The sequence below is a fragment of the Xiphophorus hellerii genome, chromosome 8 (genome assembly GCF_003331165.1).
Source record: "Xiphophorus hellerii strain 12219 chromosome 8, Xiphophorus_hellerii-4.1, whole genome shotgun sequence".
In the NCBI taxonomy this organism is placed as follows: Eukaryota; Metazoa; Chordata; class Actinopteri; order Cyprinodontiformes; family Poeciliidae; genus Xiphophorus; species Xiphophorus hellerii.
This window is the reverse complement of record NC_045679.1, coordinates 10,295,689-10,320,148: the sequence shown is the minus strand read 5'-3', so window position 1 is coordinate 10,320,148 and position 24,460 is coordinate 10,295,689. Positions and strand designations below refer to the sequence as shown.

The following is a 24,460-nucleotide window of genomic DNA, read 5'->3' as shown; positions in this document are numbered from 1 at the left end:
CTTACATTTAATCTGTTTTCAGGGAGGTAAGAGTCTTCTTTATTGGCTAAAAATCTAATTAGTTAATCTGAAACTGTGGTCGAAAGAGAGCCAAGTCCCTTTAAAGTTTACTACAAGCTGTGTTGTTGAAACAGGAAACTCATGCAAGAACATACTCTGTCTGGTCAGAGGGGAACCAAAGTAGACACAGTGAAGCATGGGGTGGAGGCATTGTGATGATGGAATGTATTTTTATGGAGTTAAAAACAAGATATGTATGGTATGTTATATGAAATAGCTTCCAACAAGATGACAAGCTAGAACTTAAGCGGGATGAAATACATTAAGATGAAGTTGTGTAGAAATGTGTCAACACACATTGAGTTAAATGGTTGTGATGTGACAAAATAGTATAGTATTACACAGATGATAAATTCTGCCCTTGTCGTTCCTTTATATTGTTTTTTATCTGTTCTGCTTTTACCACCAGAGCATCAGCATCTGCGTTACAACCCGCTGAAGGATAGCTGGGTCCTGGTTTCGGCCCACCGCATGAAGAGACCCTGGGCTGGGCAGGTAGAAAAACCACCTGAGGAGCTCATACCTAGATATGATCCCCGCAACCCACTCTGCCCCGGCAACACGAGAGCCAATGGAGAGGTAGGAAGACTACCTTAAATAAGAATAGGTTTCAAAACAAATTAAAATGTTGACTGCCGGGGTCCTAAGAGGAATGTTTAGTTCTCTAAAATGATATTGTCTGGAACATGATTTCAAAAATAGCATAGCTTATCATGCTCCCTTCTTCAGATACAAGGACCTACATTGTAAGCCCTGGTACGACTGATTTCTTACATTTAAGTATTCATCGTTTTCCAGGTAAATCCAAGCTACGACAGCACTTTTGTGTTTGAAAATGACTTCCCTGCTCTTCAGCCTGATGCTCCAGATCCTGGTGAGTGTTTGTGTTGAAGCAATATGTTACCCAGTATTAGAAATTGCAGAAGCAAGAATTCTGCTCTTATTTATTGTTGCAATGTCTTCATGTCCTAAAAAGATGTTTTTCTGGTCTTTAGGCTCAGATCAGCATCCGCTATTCCAGTCGAAAGCTGCCAGAGGTGTTTGGTAAGAGAACAGCTTTTAGCCTGACAGGGGTAGTACACAAATAGTTGTATTACTTTACCTTCTTAAGACTAAGCCAAGTTATTTACATTTTAAAGCAACATTTCAGTTCTGTTCGAAAGAAATTTGTTTTTTACCAGGCTATTAAAATAGTAACAAATAGTATAATTTTGTAAAATGTGAAAAACTTGTTTGCAAGTCTCTGTTATACTCTGAATTAGTTCCCTTCATTCTCTGTACACACAGAGAATGAAGGGAACTACTCTATGTAGATTCAGATGTGGATCTTAAAACCACCAGCAGATGGGGATCTTTCCCCACATCTTGCCTTTTCAATAGGTGTTCACTAAATTAACTTTTTGTCATATTTTCTTTTTCTATGAATAATAACTAATTCCACCATCATATAAAGTTCACGGTGACAGTATCCCTGTAGAGAGCTAAAAACTTTTTTTTTTTGTAGAAATAATGTTTTCTTTTTCCTGCCATCCTGACCTCCCAGAACTTTTGTAGTCTTCTACAGATCATTCTTGAAGAAGTGACAAACTCAGCTTGCATTTTTTTTCTATTTTATCTTGTCACAATATGATTGTCTGTTTGTTGATAAAGCTCAAGAGCAATTCCCTGTTTTTGTGGGTCTACGCGGATGATTGTGGCTGACAACAGAGTTGCATAACAACTGAATAATAGATTAAATCAAACGTCTTCAGTGAGTGTGCTGGTGAAAAACTGAACTATGGGTTTAATTCCCTAGTGTTGGCAGATGTAGAGGCTGTCAGGTACTCGTACTGTGAAAAGCACTTCAGCAGCGGTGATTGACGTGTTGTGCTTTCTCTGTGTTGATTTTTTTAAATATCAGAAGTTCTTTTTTTCTGTGTTTTGGAGTCTGAGTGAGTCGAGGTTTTGTCTGTGTCGGATGTTTTTCCTCATGCAGTATCTGTGTGCATCTTCCTGTTGTGTTTGTCATGCAGTTTGTGTCTTTATTGAGAGTGGAAAAAAAAAAGGAAACTTTGAAAATAAGCTATAGCTTGTTGCCCTGGAGCAACTTTCACAGAGCCAATTAGTGAGGAAAACAGTACGGAAAACAGGATTTAAAGGATCTGGGTCATGGGAGACAAAGAAAAATGGGTTAAGGGGAGCGATAAGACAGACACTAATGATTTATTGTATTTATTTTTTTTTTCCAGTTATATGCTCCCAATTAACACCGCTGTGACAAAAAATGTGGTCACACTATGTTTTGCTTTCTCATTTTAATTATCAGGTTCCTTAAAATTTCCTTGAAAGGTCAACTTATGCTGCAGGAATTAATTAAAGCTTTTGCTTAGACGGAGCTTGACCAATTTAATCAGGATGTAAAACAAAACTTAGTATAAAAGTAATGTTTCCTATATTTATTTAGACTTCTCAATTCCCAGTTTACTTCTCAGTTTGTTCTCATAAGTGTCAGTTTAATTAGTACTCACCTGCTTCTGAAGCCGGAGTACATGGAGAGATGCACAGAGAGAACATTCGATCTCCATGCAGAAAGGCTGGGATTTGAACCCAGGACCTTCTCACTGCTACGGAACTGTGCTACCAACTGCACTGCTACTTCTCTATAAAAAAATAATATATTTGATGTTCATAAAGCTCATTGTCTTAGATGTATTCACACAAAGAATGTGAAGAGGGCATGCTAAATTTAGCTTTGTTTTTGGACATAAAGCTGTGCACAAAGAGGATGTTTTTTGTCCTTAATACATCCAGAATGAACAACACATTCATTCTGGATGTGTTGTTCTCTACTTCCAGAATCCTAGCAATGAACTACGGTAACATTTTGCAGACTTTATAATGGTCAGATATGTCTCTTTACCATGCTGCAAACTTGACAGATTTCTTGGACTGCCATTGTAGTAGTGTAGTATTCTAAATAAGAAGCTGTTGCATATCAGTCAATATATGTTGGTAGTTAGGTGTTTCCAACAAACTCTGCTCATAATTCAAACACTTATATATATTTTTAAAATGATTTTCTGAAGATTTCATGCCCCTGTTTTCATTGAGTGCTTCTGATGCCCATATAGACCAGTTAAATTATAAAAAACAAAAGCTGCTGATCAAGCCAAATAATTTAATAACCTCCAGCTGATAGTTATGATTTTTGAAGTTAAAAAGTCAGGTATGAAATGAATCCATCTGCTGTGTGGAACTTCATTTGAATAATCCATCAATTCGTAACTGCCAGCTTGACATTTTGTATCTGATTTAAAGTAACTTTCTACCTATTGTCTACTTTAAAGGAAAGAGATTACTGGACTATAATTTATACCAACCTGTAACAAATTGCTTATTGTTTGGTGTGATCAGACATCATAGGGGATCAGAAACCAAATAAATGGAAATTGGGCTCCATGCAGTGTTTTCAGAAAATATAGAACTGAGTTATATTATACAAACATTTTGAGCATTGGAGCTTTTGCAACAATTTATAATTTCATTAAAACTAAATGGCAGCAGATTTGTATGTAATAGGGCATATGAATGGCCAAAGGAGACAAGACATCGAAATTGAAAAAACAAATACATTTTTGTGATAAAGAAATTTCATAGTTTTCACATCCCTTTCATGTAGCAATAGTACATTTTACCTGGGTTGTGTTGTTTTAAGTTTTAAATAAAACACATTTTTGATTAAGGGAAAATGGTTTGAGAGAGTTTACTTTAGGTCTTCAATATGTTAATCATGTCAATAAATGCTTCCTGTTTACAGATTTTGACAAAATGAACAAAAAAAAGTCTGATAAAAAATATGTTTTGAACTGTTCTCTGGTCAAAATACTCTTATCTTTCTTTTTTTTTAATAGCTACTAAATATTTTTACATTGTGGTATTAGGATACAATTATAAAATGATTTTTGCCAGATTGTCCACCCAGAGATCTGCAATACATTCACAGTAACTAGCAACACTTCAGTTTTTTTTGCTTTTAGAGTTCAACTGGATTTAAAAACACAAATGCTCAGAGCTCTCAGCTCTTGTAAGTCTTCTCATGAACAATTCATAAATACAGACCATTCATTTTTGCTCTGAGCATAAACACCAAAGTCGTATTCAATTATTGATCGCACACTAGCTGCTTTTCGTCCCAGAAGACTGCGACTGTCAATAGAAATGTAATATCTTTTTTACTCCGACATTCACGTTTGTTTGCCTGGGTGCTGTTTGCAAGCCTGATAACAAACAGTTGCATTAACAGTGAACTTTTCTTTTTTTTTCCCCCAAACCCACAGAGACATTTAGGTGGTATGTTCAATTCATACTCAAATAATCTTTTTCTACAATACTACTATTACAAGTACATTTTATTTAGAAGTGCCTTTGAGAATACTCAAGGACACCATACAGATCACACAGCGCAAGAAGAAACACCACCACAATTACATATGGTTTCAGATGGCTGAACTCACAGCATGGTTTTATTTAAACCCAGAATTGTAGATATGACTTCATATCAAGTTCAAATTATGTCATTTTTTCTCTCTTAAAGTGTCTGTCAAAAATCTCATCCCATTTCTTCAAGTTTAGAATTTTAATAATAAAAATAAAAGCTTTGTGTTTCTCCATGAGATAGAAAATTTGGTTGCACCAGCAATGTCACATTTTTGAGCACAGCCAGGTGGTTGCAGGTAAATATTGGAAAACCATTATATGATTATTAATTTATTAAACATTTATTTTCTGTTATATATTCTCAGCCGAAAGAGAGAGAGAGAGAGAGAGAGAGAGAGAGAGAGAGGGGGGGGAAAAAAAGCCTTGGGAAATTTTTTAAATAAAACTTATAAAACGTTTTCTCTCTCTAATCAGTTTGACTACGAGGCCAACCAGACACTATGGTCTACAAAACCCTTCACACATTGCAAACTCTTTGGAAATGTTAAAAGTATTGTTTAGTGTACAGGTAAATTTGGCCACAAAGTGCGCTTAATATTTGCCACATAGGGTTTGTCCTACTGATTCCTTGTCCAATCTGGTTCTTTTAATAGGTTTCACTTCTGCACAAAAAGGTTTTCTCACAATTCCCATAAATAGGGAAGTTTCAGCACTGCCTGAAACAATCAGTTTCAGGCAGTGAAAGCCTGATAATCAGTTTCAGGCAGTGCTAAAACTGATGAATAAAATGTAGATTAAGATTATATAGATGTGCAAGAAACTTTTCTTCTTCTTCTTGAAGATAGCTGCCTGCTTGTGAGGCTTGAAGAATGATCCATCATATGTTTAATAAAGGATTAATTTAAGTTTTTGATCCAAACATAGTCATGTTTTCAGTTTACCATTTTAGCCAACAGCCTGAGCTTCAGCAATGCAATCTGAAAAACATCTCAAAGTAGGCATGCAGTAGTATCCAGAGCAGTGATCTCACTTCACAACAGAGATGCAAACAGCACTCCTGCAGATTATCAATTTAACCAGGCCAAGTAGATCAGTGATAGCACTGGCATGTTTTTTACTTATTAATATCTACCAGAACCACAGCAGAAAACTCAAGATAAATAATAGACGCACCAAGTGGAACAGAGAGAGCGAGAGGGAATAGATTCTGATGAGGTGTGTGAGCTTGAACAGAATTGTTAGACATGCACCTTCAATAGTGATGGATTAAAGAAAGGAAACACTGACTCACCTGACAAAGATAGAAAGGCCTTAAAATACATACATTTTATTTCAGCCGTTAATATTACATCCAAAAGCGATGCAGTTTACCAGTTTAACATTGCACAAGGCTGGAGATAATCCTGAGGTATAGGCTTCTCCCATCTTGTGTTTTATAGTCTTCGGCGGCGCAGCGACAAGTTTTCTACAGGACTCGAGGGCTCTGAAAGCCATGGCAGAAGCTTGTGCACCTAGTGTCTGATATCCATTTTGGGGTAGATTTAAAGAGCTCATGATGCTTTGTGTAACAATCAGAGTATCAGGGGCACCTGGAAAAGAAACAAGCAACCTATAGCCGTCATTTGGTGGGAATGAGGTTTTTGAGGTAGGTTCATTTCTAAAAAGCTCAATCTTGGTCTTAGTGACCAAAGCACATTGTCCCAGCAACAGCAGAAAATAACATTTTCTGTCATGCCCACCAAAAAAGAACAATTGGCTTTTAGATGGCAGGATAAATTTGGTTTCTCACCCAACCTTATTTGTCACAATCCCAAAAGTTTTGCTCTCCTGACACAAGGAGATTAATTGTCTCTGTTAAAAAATTGTCAAGCTTTATATTCAGACAGAATGGGCATTTAGAGTCCTGCTTACTGATTTTTATCCTTATATGTTGTTACATGATTACTATTTCTTCCCTATTCTCTGTGTCATGTTTAGTAAGGTCATGTGCTTCCACCCCTGGTCTGATGTCACCCTCCCTCTGATGAAAAAAGAAGAGATTATCAAGGTCATTGATAAATGGGCTGAAATTTTAGAGGAACTCGGTGCTACGTATCCATGGGTTCAGGTGCATAAAACACACACTCCTTTCACTGCTATTTATTTTCACTCACCTCATCTAACTTTCTCTGACATTGCAGAGCTGTAAAAAGTTCACATCACAAATTTCACAACATTTTCCATTCAGTTATTTTGTATTTTAAAGGTGTTTCCATTGAACTCGGTGAAACTTTAATGGTGCTTCTGTGCAAACTCACTTATTCAGAAAGACAGATGTACGAAAACATGGATTAAGGTGCATAACTACCTGAAAATCACTTCCTGTGGGAACAGAAAAAAAATCTTTTGTGTGAAAACAGTTTTTTTTTTTTTTTCCAAACTTCAGGTGCTGCTATGTTCCAAGAGAATAAATTACTTTCATAAATAATTCGCTTTACCATAGGTGTTGAATTTAAACCAGATCCCAAACTGTTTTCACTCACATTCGCATGTCAGCCAACACCGTAAAGAAAAAAAAATCTTCTCAGAAATATCCAAAATGCTCTTGGGTATGGTAATTTAACTTGACAAAAAAGCACTTTGTATCATCTACACCTGAAATATACATGGACTCCCACCTTCTGTCTGCAGATTTTTGAAAATAAGGGAGCAATGATGGGTTGTTCGAATCCACATCCTCACTGTCAGGTAAGACGAGCACCTAAACACCACATTCTCACAGAGTGAATTCTACTCACATATTTACCATTCTATTCTATTTATTGTGTCTGATGGTATTATAAACTGTGTCGCCTACTTAGCCTGTCACATTTCAGCTATTTTAGGTTTTTTAAAAACACTTGAATACATGTTCAAGTTTGCGCTAGTAGCAGTGTTTGTTGTCACCCATGTCTAAAAGTTATAAAGTTAAAAACCCATCTGTTTCACTTAAATGGCTGAGAGAAATGTACTAAGTATGCCTAGACACTGAAACACATGAAAATATAATTTGTGAATTATATAGTTTTTAGGTCACATTTCAATTATTAGTATGGATGCAAGCCATTCTTTTTGGTTTTGCTTATTTTTCTTTATGTGGCATAATTGCTGGAATTAATAATTGTACATACATCAGAGATTGGACTTTGCCAAAAAGTATGAAATTTGGCTGCTGGAACAAAAGCTAAACTTATTTTAAAACTTTTTATACATCTTTCACAGAGTTTCTCTAAACTTAGATTACTTTACACTTTAATAACTATTAGAAGAAAATAAGGCTACTGATTTTACAATATCTTTGAAATTGTAGAGTGTTGTGGAATAAGTTAATCCCCCTGGTATTGTGCCAGTTACAAAAAGTATTGTCAGGTCTTAATTACTGCTCAATATCTACACCATATGCAAAAACTGAGGGTCTACTCTAGGCTTATAGATACTTTGTAGACATAATAACATTATTCCTTTTATTTAGTATGTCTTTATATAGAAAAATTCTGTGTTCAAGTTTAGAAATTCATGAGGGGCCCTCTGCTTTCAAAATGCAGAATGAGTTTAAAAATGACATAAAACAACACTTATCACATACACACCTTTATCTACAAGGGCCCTAATTTGCAGCTCCTTCACACACCACTGAAGAATTACAAATGTGTAAGAAAAACACGTCCAGGTTTTGAAGTCAGAAATGTCGCAGCGTCAGAGCTGTTAATTGAGTCCTCATCCAGAAATCAGATGCAGCTGTGCAGCTTTGCCACATTATGCGTAAGGGGGTATGCATAGTCACACCTATATTACAGCTTGGATGCTTTTCTCGTCTTCATGTTTTTCTTTCTGGCACGGTAATTTAGAAAACTCAATTCGAGGAGAGAGACATTTCTTGTCAAACTGTTTCTTAAAAGTGTGACGCAGAAAAGGTGCAAAAAGATACATGGAGGCAAAGGATTTAATTTAATATGTTACGTTATTCACAAAAAAGACTGATAAATTAAAGCTGCCTACATTCTACTATAGATCATTTGTGAGGATAGTCTTACCTGCTGAACATTTTGCTTTTTTATCACATTACATCCCCAAACTTCAGTGTATTTTTTTGGAGATTTTATGTAATAGATAAACACAAAGTTAGGAGTATTTATGAAGTAGAAAGAAAATGATGAATGGTTGCCTGACAACAAACTTGGCATGGAGTGCATTAATCAGAGAAGTAACCAAAAAACCCATGGGAACACTGAATCAGCTACAAAGATCCACAGCTGAGGGTAGAACAATCTGTCAACAGTTATCCACGCCACACGTCTGGTCTTTGGGGAAGAGCTGCCTGAAGAAAGCCATTAGAGGTCCTGTTTCCAGTTTGTCACAACCCACAACCTTGAAGAAGGTGCCCTGGTCCGTTGCGACCAAATTTGACAGCAACCCTAATTAGTGGACCTTGAGACAGGATGGCTGTCAAGCCATATGTCACAGCCTATCTATTTGATCTGTTGTTTGTTGTTATCCTTTGCTCCTTATAAAGATGGCAGTGCTTTATTTCTTTATGATCTTGAAACACCTCTAAATGTTACAACAAATGAAGGACTCCTGTTAAGATATTCTGTGTGGTAAGACACGATTATCCCTTCCTGCTTGGTAGCTGGTATCTCAGCTGAGATTTGTTATGTCCCATGTACATCTTCCCTTTAAAAGCACCCAAGAAAAGGGGAGTGTGCGCGTGTGCAGGCGTGCGCGGGTGTGTGTGTGTGTGTGTGTTTGGTGGTTTAGCCTAGTCACTCCTTGCAATTCCTAGAACTAGAAAACACAAACATGTAACAGCTACGCTGGGTTCCTGTTCAAAACAGGATTGTTCCACCATATTTAAAGGTCTTTTAAATTATTAAACATCTACAAAAACACAAAGCTCAAACAAGCAGAAGTTTTGAGGTCTTCTAAGGTTCAAACTAAAAATTAAAGGTGGTTATTTCTTTTCTGTTTCTGTTGTCCCAAATCTACAAAATAATTTACCAGTCCGCATGAGAGCTGCTTATTGTCTAGAAGCTTTTAAGGTGCAAAAGATCAATTTTACCCTTTAGGCCTTGAATGAAAAAAACCCAAAACTTTGAGATCTTTATTTTTAGTAATGCAATCTTTATATTGTAAAATCTTTATTTTAAAATGCTAAGTTTCTTATTGCACCTGCCATGCAGCATTTTGGTGCAACATTGAATAGTTTAGATCAGTGGCATCCAAAATCTGTCCTCAAGGGCTGGTATCCTGCATGCATGGACACCCATTTAGATTAAAGCTTATTAATGTGGTAGAATGGTCCAGTCAAAGTACAGGCTTAGACCCATTTGAGAATCGGTGAGAAGACTTGCAATTTTCTGTTGACATATGCTGTGCTCAACCTCAGCTATTTTGCAAAGAAGAAATGAGATGTGTAAAGCTTGTAGAGATGCACCCCAAAGGACTTGGAGCTGTAATTTCAGAGAAAGATGCTTCCTTAAAGTATTGATTCAGGGGCTGGAATACAAATGCATTCTACACATTTCCGGTTTTAGTGAACATTTCTGACAACCTTCTATCTTCTTTTTTCCTTTAGCTTCACACTAATGCACAGCTTTATGTTAACCTTTTACTTTAAAAGTTTAAAAAATACAAATTTATAGAATACCAAGTATCAAACATAAGTTAAAAACTGCATACTTAAACTCGTAAATGTACGTTAGAGTTTTTATAGCAATTAGGTAAATCTACACAATGACAAAAACCAGGTCTTCAGTGATCAATAATTAAAAAGTTGTCTTCTCATTCCTCATCCTAAAATATCTATTTTCTTCCCAACTTCTGAATGATTCCTATAAATGTAGTTAGATGTGGATGATGAAGACAAACCCAGAGCCTAACTGAGTCTGTTCTGTTGTTTTGACAAGATTGTAGAAATTACCACCCGGTGGCAGTATGTCACTGGAGAAAAATATGGTTAAATAGATTATAAAGTATAGCTGCAAGGTGAAAATCCTGTCTAATTTTAAATTATGACGTATACATATCTTTTCATATCAATATTTCATTTTACCTGGTTTAGTTGTAAGGAATCAATAGCTTCAATTTTTGTGCACCTGGAATACAATTTGGGTCCAGTCTATGAGAAAACTTTGAATACATTTATGTAGTTTGGTTTCTCTTTTAAAAGAATTTTACTTCCTTATTATATTTGTCAGCGCATTAAAATCCATGTGTTTGCACAGTCACGTTCCTCCCACCCGCACCCCCATGGTGAAAACCTTAGAAGCATTGATGTAAAACTTTGACTAACGAGAAACAAAAAAATCTTAATCCTGTTTAGTAGGCGGCATGGCTTCTGATAACTTTGGTCTCACAGGATCAGAGAGGAAGAAGGAAAACATTTGCTTCTTGAATAGTAATAGCCCTTTTTTAACTCCAGTAGCCATCAGTGTATATGCGGTTCTCTGTGTAGTGTTGCATTTGCTTACATGAGCAGCAACATTGAAGTCAACAGACTTATGGAGTTGAAATATCTATCAAAAGAAATACCTTTCTCAGAAGTTGTATCTTCTAGTAAAGGATTATATTTTGGTTTCTCTTGGATGTGTTATCTGGACTTTGCATGATGAAACAACTGTTGTCGGGTAGATATATTATTGCATGTAAAGACAGAGGTGAACCAATAGCCTAAGGACCAGTTTTAAGAGCCCAATATTCAAATAGTGCTTGTTACACATGCCTGTAGTCTTTTAGCTGGTCAATGTTCGTGCATTGTATTTACACATCATCTTTAGCTTGTTTTTGCCTCTGCACAATTTGGTTCCAAAATCCACCTTTTGCTAGAACACATTACTTTACACATGTCAACCGTAATTATAAGAAGAATGGAAACATAGCTGGGATAAATAAAAATAATACAAAATTAATATTTTCTGACTTATAATGAATGAGACCATATATAGGTGTGGTGTGGTTGAAGTGAACTATGGCGAGGTTCAAATGCATGTGTGGATGGCAAGCAAGACAGAGACAGCTCCTAAAGCAGGAAGCCAACTATATCATAGGGCATTCTGGGTAACTACAGCCAAAACAAACGTACAAGTTTAGCACCAGTGGGAGAAATGGCTCAAAGCCTTTTGCCAAAGACAAAAGGAAAATCCTTTAACCATTAAAATCTCACGCCACTCCATATTGGTTTACATTTTGTGAGGAAGGAAGTTGCGCTCAGTTGTTTCCTTTAGTGGTCATTGGTGCAGCGCCACCACTAGCGAGGGGGTAAACCGGTTTTGCTAAGGGTTTAGTTTGTTTGACACAGTACAGTGCAAAAGTGAACTGCACCAGCTGAAAATGTAAAGAAAATGCAAATTTGGTACCCATTCAAACCATGTCTACTGAACTATCATTTCTGAAAACACCCCAAATGTATTTCACAATTTGATGATGGTAATCCCCCCACTTTGCTCAGAGAGAGTCTATATAGTTTTCTGCGTGTGTCTGCTCTGTTTGCCGTTTTGCATAAGTATGAGTAGATAAGTGTGGATTTTAATTTTATGAACCCCGAATACCTCTTGTTCAAAATTTCCTTTTTTTCATGTTCTAAATTATCTTGCAGCCCAGAGTCTGTAGTTGAATCGTGGGGTTGTTTTGTACTGCTTGTCTGCTTTAATGCCCATTAAAATGCTATAAAGCTAAAACCCGAATTGTGCAAATGTCTTCTGTTATGTTTATTGTTGCCCATAAAAAGCTTTCTGAAATGTGATAGAAATGTGTTATGAGGGCCAAAGAATGTAGGGATATAATACAGCCACACCAAAATGCAAAGCAGTGTTTCTGTCTGTAAAGCGAATAGAGCTGAATATTTCTTTTCAGATATGTGTTATCTTGTGCTTTGAAGCATCCTGCATAATTTTCTCCAGGGATGCTAAATTGGAGAAATTGCCAGCATCTCATTTAAGGTGAATGCAGTCTGATAAGGAGCACTATTGGTGGCTGATGAGAGCAATGCTGGAACAATGTGTTTGTTTCAGTTAGCAATCAGTGTGGCTGATTTAAATGTGTCTTTTGTTTTAGTGTTATCATAACAGATAGGGGCACAACTTTGCGTGTGCATGCGTGTGTGCGTGTTTCTTTGAATGCGAATGAATATGCAATAATATGCTGATGCTTAAGAGATCAGCTTTAAAGAATTAGCTCATTTAGTGATGTGGTTGGTTTTCTCTTTACATGTACAAGTGAACTAAAAACATGTGTAACATATTGGATGCATATCATATTTCCACATTTAAGTTGTCTTATGTAATTGAAAGAGAACGTCCGGACCGAATGCGCAAAGGAGAATACAGAGCTTAATAACAAAGCCTACAGTGTGACAAGAGGTGGGCAGGCAGTCGATATTAATCTGGGAGGAGAGATTCAGAAGCGTCTTCAAAAAGACATTCTGGTTGAGGAAATGGGAAGGGAATGGAACAGGGAGGAGCATAATCAGGAGATGTGAAAAAGGTGGCAGACAGGGGGCATTTGAAGGTGGATAAAATGAAGGTGCCATTGGAGGGTATATGTGTTGGAATTCTAATGAGGAACAAAGACCCAGATAACTTTTTTTCCCCGTGACTTCTAATGCAGGGTTTGTAGTTATCTTCAGAACTGTAAGCATTCAGTTTGTTTGTTGTTCAGTGAGACACAGTTGCTGTTTTTGCTCATTTTGAACATAAAAAAAGTTATTGAAATGCTCTCTGGCATCTTTATAAGGTTGTTGAGTTCATTACAGTCCTTATTTTTTTATGGCAAAGATTCAGCAAGATGTCTTTCTTGGTAGTTTTTGGTCATTTTTTGAAAACGTTACACCTCTAAGTTGCTTCTGCTTTGTTGACTGCACAAACTCACCACAAACTTTTGAAAGTAGCAGACTTTTGATAAAAAATTTGGGGCCTCTGCCAGAAAATTGAAAATGGGATCCAACACAGATCAACTCAAAACCATCCATTTCCCAGAGAATCAACTATATCCTATAAAAAACTGTGAGGTAAGCTGAAAAGAAGAGTTTATAAGAAAAGATCGACAATTTTGGGCACCCTGGAACGATTGTGGAAAGTTTAACAAACTATTCTCTGTCTGTGGATTTGCATTTGCAAACTGACAGATTTAGTTATTCGAACATTCCTGGATGTTGATTCATTAAAGTTTGTTTTTTCTCACAAGAAACGACACAGCATATAACCTGCAAATGCTAATACACATATTAGTGTTTAAAGGAAACTGGTCATCAAGAAGCTCAGGTTTCCTCCATGTTTTATGAATATTTGTTGCACTCATAAATTAGTTTGAGTCAATGCAGAATCTCTTTGTTTTATTTTCCTTTCTGCTAAAGGTGTGGGCTAGCAGCTTCCTGCCCAATGAGCCTGCTGTGTCTGACCGCTGCCAAAGAGCATACTATCAGAAAAACGGAGAGCCGCTGCTGGTGCAGTATGCCAAACAAGAAGCAGAGAAAAAGGTACATGTAAGATAATAAGTGGACATCTTATGTTCTTTCATACTTGGATTGAGTTGCGGTGTCACAAATGAATCTAAGCCTTTCAGCCTAAACAGTTTCACAAATCACTTTTTTTTTATTTTATTTTATTTTACATCTAATAGCTCTTAAAGTACATAAAATCCTCACAATCCAAATGGTAAAACAAGAAGAGCATGCAGGTCACACAGCAGCAGAAATATTCATTCCACCTTAAGTCAAACATTATTCTGAAAAAGCATCATGTTTCCTTCAGGGCAATTTCTGAACGACCTTTAAAGGTTTACAAAGATGGAAGCGTTGCTATGGCAATGGTATTTTTCATTTCATTTAAATCAAAATCTTTGCCTCAAAAACATGGATTTTATCTGTATCTTTCAACATTCAATGTAAAGGGGAGTGAGGGGTAAGATAAAGAAAAGAAAAGGCTGGATTTGGTTTGAATATTTTTTGGAATCTAACGCTGTAAAAGAGTGTGATGTGCAAAGTAAAGCCATCTAATGTTTGCTTACCTGTTTTGTTAAATTAGGGGGTAAATGATGCTGATAATTTCCCCATGCAAATTATTCTAAAAGTGCTTTACTGTATAAACTTGTGATTAAAAGATCCCATTTAAATAATGGTACCACATTTCACTTTTCTCACAAGTCTCCCTTCATCCATTTACTTCCACCCTTTTCCTCCTCGCCCCCTTTTTTTTCCTTTTCCATCATTCTCTTGATTTTCCTTCCTCTGCCTGTCTCCCAGTCAGTGAAGCGTGTGATTGGACGGCATTGATGCTCATTAGCATAATACTGCAGCGTCCGTCTTCATCCCACCTGAACATTAGGGAAGCTGTGTGACTACATTTAGGGTGCTCACACAGATTTTAGCGTGTTGCCAAATGTCATTAGTGAACACTAGCAAAAACCTTCTGCATTGAAATTAGACTTGACAATTTGAGAAATATTTTCTCTAACTGTTGGGGAAAGGCTTTTCATTTCATTTTAGAATAACTAATGTTGATTTTTGGTGATGTTGTTCTTGTTGTAGTGTTTTAAAATGTGTTGGCTCTGCAGTAGGATTTGCTTTAGCCCTCACAATTTATCATTGAGCTAAAATTAGACATGTTGGGTCACAAACTAAACAAAAATGTACTTTCTTTGTAAACATGGGTCAGTTTCTGGTAGAAAAGGTATACCAAAGTTTTATAAAGTTCTGATTTCAAAACCACTAAAATGTTGACTCAAACTTCTTCGACTTTTTAAGTGCTTTTATAGAGATGTGAGAAAAAGTACTGGACCACAGAGTATCACAACATTGCACCGACCCGAGCTGTTAGTGCACACTACCAACCAGCTCTCTGAATAAAAGGCTCCTATGCTTTCCCCAGGCATACAAAAAATACAAATTTAACTTTGGACACAATAAAGACTAATATTGATGGCATTGGAACTAAAGGTGAGCCTTCAGTTCTTATTAAAGTAATGCCATTTTGATGTAAAGTTGGCAAGCTTCAAGCAGGATTTTGGTTCAAATGCAGATTGCAATTTTTTTTATTTTTTTTATCCAGACCTAAAACATAAACTAATTAACCTGTCAATATCAGCTCCCTACTCTGTTCTCACAAACTTGGACTCACTTCTTGCTTTCACAACTACTTGTTCTTCTGTTCTTTGTGGCATAAATTCATCACTGTGTTTGAAACATTCCACAGAGATATCAATCCATACTGACATGATGGAATCACACAGTTGCCGCAAATTGTTTCACATTCATGATGTGAATTTCCTGTTCACTGCATTCCAAAGTGCTCTATTAGGTTGGGATCTCATGAGGATGGAGTACAGTTAAGTCATTGTTTGAGATCATTTAAATACTCAGCTCTACCCGTCTGACTTCCAACACCTGTGGAGTTTTGAAGCCAGAGTTTTGAGTTTTGTGTTTATAAAATTCTATTAAAATGATCTGAAATTTGTAGCAGCAACATTAAAAAAATATTGAAAAGCCATCAAGGGATATGAATGCCTTTGAAAGATGCCGTCACCTCCTCAATATTCTAAGTATAAGGTAAAATATAATCATTGTTAGTAAAGTCTAAACTGAACTAAAAAGATTTTAGACCCAAAGAAAAGCAAAAGCATGAAAGTTAGGACAGAATAAAGAAGAGCATTCAGTTGTAAACACACAAGTCAGAAAGAGAGATACAAGATGTGGGTGTCAGAAGAAAAAAGCCAACAATTTGTTCAGGGGATAAGCTGACCTGTTCTACTGGGACTGTGGGGACACTCCTGTTTGCTTATGTGTGTGTGTTTGTGTGATATGGAAGGTAGCATTAAGGCTTTGAGAAAAACAGAGTAGACACTTGAATCTCCTTGGGAGCTAGTATTGGGCACCAACCTTTATAAAATCAGAGCGAAAGCCGTAAGCACAGTGTTTGTGTGTGAGCGAGTAGCCAAGAATGATTTGTCAATAGCTGGCTAGTGCGTTTGTGTTTGTGTGTGTATTTGTCTCTCTTTCTTTGCTCTTGTCTCCCTGACCCAAGGTTAGGGACCCTAAATTGGCACATCGGAGTGTTTGGAAGACACTGAATTGGGCTTTGGTTCCCGGGTGACACTCAACTTTGAAACAAAAACTTTCTTAGCTAATTGAATAAAACTCCTTGAGATTGGCCGTGTTAGAGGTTTCTTTTAGGACATCCTCTGCTTCCTCTCCTTGTCCTCAATTCTTCCATCTTGAGCTTGCCCCTTAATAATCTTGCTAAAGGTATAGCAGGGAAACAGTGAACACAGGCAAGTGCAACTAAGGTCAAGAAGATGAGCAGGAGAGAAAAAATGAAATATTGGTCAGAAAAGAAAATCAAATGAGCTGATAAAAGTAAAAAGTAAATCTAATATTACAACCATGAACCTCAATGAATTCCATAAGGATTTTATGTGATAGACCAACACAGTGTAGCACTATTGAGGCAGTTTGTTTCAAGCCAAGTAAGGTAAACAGCAAACATGTGGATGAAGGAGCTCTGGTCAATTGAAACTTTTTAGTTTGCCCACAAAAGGCTATGTGTAAATGAAAACCAAGTCCCATCTTTGTTGCTAAGACTAAAGAAAAAAAAAGAAGAAATCAACCCAAAAAATATCTTAAACTGTAGGACTGTCTTATAATAATGTCAAGTTAAGATTATTACATAACACATTACAGCAAACACGATAAAAATGTAGCACAATAACCAATTATGAAAGAAGTAAATATGACATTTGTCAAGTGTCATCATTAATTACAATCATGCAAGATATTTTATGATGTTTTGATATGATCTGTTTTCTACATAAAGCTGAATATTTTGTGTATTTCATTAAATGTTCCATCTTTGGAATATTTTAATGAAACAGTGTTGAGCAGATAAATAAAAGATAAAAGCAGTGTAGAGCAGTTAAGTTAAAATAAGAAGACACAAGAAAATTACTTAGAATATACAAAGATATATACAGTATATATATTTTGTGCCCATGCTCCCCTACTCTTATCCTACCAAACCTAAATCTTGATAAAATACAATAAAGTTTAAAATCTTGACAGCAAAGTAGTAATAACAGTTTTTATTATTATTATTATTCACACTAAGTAGAGTCCATTAATGGTTCACTTCCATTAAAAAGCCAAGCAATTTGTGGTAAATTACTGGTTCCTCTACAGTTATTATAACACTCCTGTTTTCTCTCTGAATCCATTAATTATTTACTGATGCCTTGCTGTGAAAAGGTTGATTTCAAATTATTTTGACATTTGCTTTAAACGTTCCACCATCATCCTTGTCCATAAGAAACGCTCTGTCACAAGGTTAAGTGACTGCAGACTCTTACATCTGTGATCATGAAATACAGTGACTGCTGTTGAAGCATCTGAAGGTCACCATAGGCTGTCTGCTGACCCCCTGCAGTGGCAAGCAGGTTTGCAGATGATGCAGTCAGTCTAGGACTTTACATCATCCTGCACTGTTTGGAAGAAGGCCCAGCAGAGACCATACTACCGACAGCAACTCAAGGAGTAAAACCTTTCAAAGGAGCTGTTTATCATCATCTTCACAGCCATTTTTTTCAGTCTGTCCTAAGTAGTCAGCTACTCCACTTTGAAACAAAATAAGCTTATTTGCACTACCACAATCTGCCTGCTGGCTGCACAAGCAGACATCCTTTTGTGCACATATTGTTTTTATAGTTTATGTTATAAATTAATACTTAATGTTTGCATACTGTGAGCGAGTGTGTGAAGCTGCTGTCAAATTTCTTGTTTGTATGCACAGTCTTGGTCAATAAATCTGATTCTAATTCATAATTTAAAAAATAAACTAAGAAAATCATCAATTTACAATGCTTGAACAAGTTTGAACAGGAAATAAAACACAAAAAAAATCAATCGCCAAATGATAAAATAAGTAATGAATTCACTATTAACGTCACAACAAACTTTGATGCTTTTCGTCCTGCTCTCAAATCTTTATAAAACATAATACGTCATATCTTGCTTGTGGTCTGTAAAATGCACTGAAGTATATATACTTGTCAAATCTTTTTTGTTCAATTTCAGTTTCTCACAACACTGATGGTAAATAGCGAATGAAATCAAACATCCTACAACCCCATGTGTTCTATTTGAATAAGGCAGCTCCTAACAGTGACTGACACATGGAAATATCTGGACTGCTGCAGTGCTTTTCAGCCAGTGGTAGCTCATTATTTTTTGTTTTCTCTTGCATTTGCTTAACAGCTTAGTCTTAATCGACTTGGAGCTGGTGTTTTCTTCAACAGCAGGATGCTCTTTTGCACAAATAACCATAATCAGTTGTATGCTATCTCCTCACAACCAAAGAGCAGAGCGATTTTGGATGGAACAGCTCGAAAAAGCCTTGAATTTGTCTTAGTTGAAATCCAACTCCGCATGTATATTTTGGACTGTGGAGAGAAGCAGAAGAAAGAAAATCCATGGTTAGCCAGAGTGAATTGGGGGATGAATGGTGAATAACTGGTTAATAGAAAAGTGGAAAGATTGATAGAAGGATAGATGGAAAATCAGATGACTGGATATTTGGAAGTATATAAGGATGGGTTTGTAGGATTAAAACAGTGTGAAAATAATAAAGTCAAAATTAATTGATTCCTGTGAAACATGCATGTGTTTGAAATAAAAAAAAACCCAAAAAACATACAAAAAAACCAATAACCAATAATGCTGTACAAACTGCTTACTGTTAACACACAGGACCGAATTTACAAGGATGTCAGTTTTGGTGCCCTACCTATGAAGGAAAAATTATTTTACCAATTCAGATTTATGACTATTCATTTTCAAATACTTGTTTATATTCATTGAAAATCCTAAGATGGGCGTGCCGTGGTGGCGTAGGGCGTAGCGCGACCCGTATTTGGAGGCCTTGAGTCCTCGACGCGGCCGTCGCAGGTTCGACTCCCGGACCCGACGACATTTGCCGCATGTCTTTCCCCCCTCTCCTTCCCTGTTTCCTGTCAACCTACTATCACATAAGGGACACTAGAGCCCACAAAAAAGACCCCTGGAGGGGTAAAAAAAAAAAAAAAAGAAAATCCTAAGATAATACAACTTGAACGATTTGGTTTTGTATAGAGTTCCATGTTTCTAAAAAAGTGCATTAATTAAAGTAAAAGTCTTTGCACCCACTCCCCCAAAGAAAATAAGATGAAAACATTGGGACTGCAAGCCCTTTCTAAAGTCTGACCCAACTAGCACACCATCATTTGGCCAGTCTGGAAAAAAATTGTCAGGGTTGTTAAGATCTGATAAGCGATATTACAATAATAGTGGTACCACAGAGCAGTATTTCTTTCTCTCTCTCCGTCTCTCTTGCATTATCAACACCACACACACAGACACAAATGCATGCACACACACACACACACAAACAGCAGGCTAATCTATGTCTGATGGATTCTGAGAGCAAGGTCAGGTTGTGTTTGTGCTTACTCATCATCTGGTTACATTTTGCCCTGGACACATTCTGCATTCAACATTTTATGGTAATTACACTGTTTTCCCTACTGACCAGTTTAATTATCATTTCAAATTCACTTTGAGCTGACTTATGTTTTTTTTAATTACACCAAGTGGTAGTTTGTACTTACTATTCCCCATTTTTTAATAGATGTAATAAAATACGATAAAAACTTAAGTATCTGAGCTCTTCCATATGATTACAGCAGTATGGAAGAAAACAATACAAATATTATAATTAACAAGATTTAACTACAGTTGAATGAGCCAAAAAAAGAAAAAAGTGATGTTGGGTGGCAAGACTTAAGACTTATGCATTCATGTTTTATTTATTATGGGTTCTAACACTGTAAGCAGACCGAATACACCCCCTGTAGTATCACAATGGATTGAGAACTGTTTCTGAATATGCTGCTATGCATCCCAAGTAGGCCAAGAATTTGATTAGTAGATTCAACCGTCCAATACTCTTAAACATGAATACAACTTATTGTTCTCAGAAGTCATCTGAATTAATCTTACTCTTAATGCAGTTGCTAAGTGAAGCTCTTGGAGATTTATTCGAGAACATCACTGAACAAACAGACTCATGAATATCAACAAAGACAGCAGACATGTCACAGATAAAGCTGTGGCTGGGTTTGGGTTGTAAAACAATATCTTTAGCTCTGTCTATCTTACAAAGTCCTGTTCAATCCATTGAATGACACAATTTCAAACCTATCACAGTCCGACTAAAGTGAGCGAGTGGGTAATGAAAACATAGTCAGAGAAGCAACCAAGAGAGCTCTCAACATGCATCAGCTTGACAGAGCTGCAAAAATTCAAAATATTAATGTTTCCATTAACACTAATCCCATAGTGAATGACAGTGGTGACAGTATCATGCTGTGGGACAAGGTTTTATATTTAGCTTTTTTCCCAACAGAGACTAGAAAGCTGATTAAAGTTTATTGGAAGATGGAAGGAGCTGAGTACAGGGTTATCCTGGAAGAAAATTGGGTCAGAGGTTAATCTTCCTGCATGATTGGCATGGTAACCCCCTTAGCAATGGAAATGTTTTAAACAATTAATGCGTAAGAATGGCCCAGTAAACAGCCAGACCTAAATCAAAGAATATCTGGCAAGACTTTAAAAGTTGATGTTCACAGATAAACTTAAACCACGTTGATGTAATTTAGTTTATTGTGTCACCAATAAACTAAATGGTTCATTGGCGTTTTAAAGATTATAAGTATGGAAGGATGGAGTTCTGTGCATGTGTATAAGGTACAACAAATTTTCACTTTATGAATTTTGATAAAAAATCTAATCTACTTTAAAATGTTCTTCTAAAAGCCAAAAGCAATGTTGAAGTGTCATTACTATACTGTTTTTAAGAATGAATTATGCTGGGTTTTTTTTACATTTGGCATTTAAGTATCTATTTTAGAGAACACTTTGCTCTATGTTCTTAAAATGTAGATAACTTGCGTAAAAATCTGTTGTTCTCTTAGGAACGTGTGGTGGTAGAGAATTCTGATTGGCTGGTGGTGGTCCCATATTGGGCAACGTGGCCCTACCAGACGTTGCTGTTACCACGACGACACATCCTCAGGATCAATGAACTGACAGCAGAGGAGAGAGACAGTAAGTGTGTGTGTTTGTGAGTGTGTGAAAGTACCAACAGTGAGTGACTGAGAGAGCAGGGAGGTGATTAAGATCTGTCTAAGGTGACCGAGTGACTCAGTGAAGAACCTGTAGGTTTTACTGATGGTCATTCATGTCACATTCAAGCTTCTCAGAAACCAAAGTGTAATTTGTAATTTTTTTTACATGACGACTTAACGTCATAAAGAGTTGTTTTTTATGGAAAAGCTTTACTTATATCAAAACAAATTGAAAGGATCATTTTGACATTGTTGTAATTTAAAACAGGCAGTAGTGATTTCATAACTATTTGATCCTCATGTCTGCCTGATAATATCACTAAATGTCCATGCGTTGATTTTAAGACTGGGTAACTTTTATGTATTTGCTGAAAGTTTCACTTTTTCAGAGCATGACTAAACCACCACCGGGCTTAGCAAGTTTTCTGGGAGAAACATTGGACAGAGTTCTATGCAATCAATGTTGTAATTTATCTTCAATTAAAACTATTTTCTGGTGATTCAATTAAGTAAAGCTAAACAGGAAAACAGAAACAAGCATACTGACACTGATTTTCCACAAATTAATTAAAGATAAAAGGGGAAGTATTATGAATTTGGAATAAAACATTTAAAATATTGACTCAGATTATTGAAAATGTAATCTAATCAAATGATTACCACCCTTAAAGGAGTTCCACGGCCCAGAATTAGAGTTCCACTACCTGGTATTAATTCGAGGAGCAAAATTTGGGAGAAACAGAAAGAATTTCAAATTCACTCATTCCATGTATATTTTGTTGTCTCGACTGCCTCTTTCCCTCATTCCTTTCTTTCTTCCTTGTGTTCATGCTACTTGACTTCCTTATTTTTTTTCCTCCTTCTGACCTTTTATACTGGTCTTTTTGTTGTGGTTTTTTTTCTACTTTGTGTCTGTCTTGCCTCCCTCCCTGCCTTTCGTCCATCCGTCCATAAATAAACGTGTGGGATTTTTACAAAAACAATGTGTAAAAATCAATCTAGGAATCGTTTTTCTGCTCAAGGGTTTCGACATGTGATTCATCAATCAATATCTTACTAATAATTGAGGACTATTTCCAAGCTTGCTGAATTTCCTAATCACTTAGATAATATTAGGTTTTTAAGAGCTGTAACACAAATTGACAAGCATTTTCTCTTGATTTCATTGCACTTTGATATCATTAAAACAAATTATATCTTGGAGTTTTCCCGGCATGGTCTGCATGGATTAAGAGGCTGTGAAGATAATGAAATTTTAACGTGACCTAGAGAAAAGCAGTTTTTGTAAGTCCCTGTTTTTGTGTTAACTACAGATTTATTAAGATTATTATCGTCATCACAAAGAAATAGAAACTTTAAAAGCCTGTGCTGTCAAATAAGTGTGAGGTTTTATAACACACATTATTAACATGAGTTGGTGACATTTTGTCAAATTTACAGCACTTAGTGATATTTTTTGTCCATTTTTAGAATTTTACTTCCATAGTTAGACATATATGATAATACAAAAGTTTATTCCATATTACTTTGTGCATTAGTATGTTCTCATTCAAATCTAATTCCCTATTGCTTTTTTACTTTTTCTGTACTTGTATTGTTGTTCATCAGGTCTGGCAGCTATCATGAAGCAACTGTTGACCAAGTACGATAACCTCTTTGAAGTTTCGTTCCCGTACTCGATGGGCTGGCACGGTAAGACAATTAGACAAATGTTTTTTTGGTGGTTTTAAACATAACCTCTTGTGTTACAAATCAGATGGGTTCTTTTTTTGTTTTTTGGATGGATTAGTGGATCTGAATACAGATTTGTAGCAACAAATAGGCTGGCTTTAAGTACTTTCTCTTGAAACTTAAAAGGTGAATTCACCTAAGAATCCTTAGAGAGGATGTTCATCTGTGACGGTAATCAATAGTGTGATGAGGAGGAGTTTTTGCAGTTACAACTGTAATGTACTTCCAATGCCACATCAAATTAACCAGCAGTAAGAGGATCAAAGGAAAAAGTGCTTTAGAATTGTGGCAGTCACACCCTGCAGGTTTTCAGCTTAAAATTCTCTTTAGCTCCACTTCTTTATACTCTTCATACAGAAGCACCAGAACTGACTTCTTTATAACCTCCTTAGTCTTGTTTTACCATCACCTTGCTTTTTATTATTATTATTATTTTCCATCGCTTCTGTTTTTGTTATTTTATGTTCATTAGCTTTACTATTCTCTCTTCATTTATCTAAAGATTTGCACCAACAAAGTCAGATCAATATAATTTTACATGGTATTTCTCTCTACATCTTCATGTTTCATCAGTCTTCACTCAAAACTGATTTTGCAAAAGCAGCCATCATGCAACACATATGAATATGTATTTACCCGTCAGATGTCATGGAAAGATATCAGTTGGGGTGCAGCGTACATCTTTCGGAGGTTAGATAACCATTGTTGCATTTCAATCACTGCCGCCTTAATAAATTATATGAGAACCCTCTCATCTTTGATGTCACCCTCATACTCGCCGTATTACCACTTCAATGCACACCCAGACACACTGGAATATTTAATGAATTAAGAAAGCTCTCTCTTATGTAAAGCAGGAGGTCTCACACCTAAAGGGCACTCACTTGTGGTGTAATTCCAGACTTTTAAAGCAGATCAAGCAACAGTGCAGAGACTGAAACTGCTACATATTCTTTTGCATATTTGAATAATAAAGTGTCCAAAAATTGGAGAGCTGCTTTGACCTTTTTCTGTTTTATGTTAGGAAGCACATTACCATCGAAATTGCCTATCTACTTGAATATGTGCTGAAGTTTCATTAGCCAAGATTCAT

General features: G+C 36.3%; 1 protein-coding gene across 1 annotated transcript in view; it reads left to right on the top strand.

Annotated features, from left to right (window-relative positions):
• The window catches only part of galt (galactose-1-phosphate uridylyltransferase), a 30,654-nt gene that overhangs the window by 710 nt on the left and 5,484 nt on the right, over positions 1–24,460 (top strand). The window contains exons 2-9 of the mRNA XM_032569524.1: positions 470–639; positions 859–934; positions 1,056–1,104; positions 6,454–6,583; positions 7,147–7,203; positions 13,844–13,966; positions 21,484–21,616; positions 23,245–23,328. Coding sequence (XP_032425415.1) covers positions 470–639; positions 859–934; positions 1,056–1,104; positions 6,454–6,583; positions 7,147–7,203; positions 13,844–13,966; positions 21,484–21,616; positions 23,245–23,328 — 822 coding nt within the window. The remainder of the gene's footprint in view (positions 1–469; positions 640–858; positions 935–1,055; positions 1,105–6,453; positions 6,584–7,146; positions 7,204–13,843; positions 13,967–21,483; positions 21,617–23,244; positions 23,329–24,460) is intronic.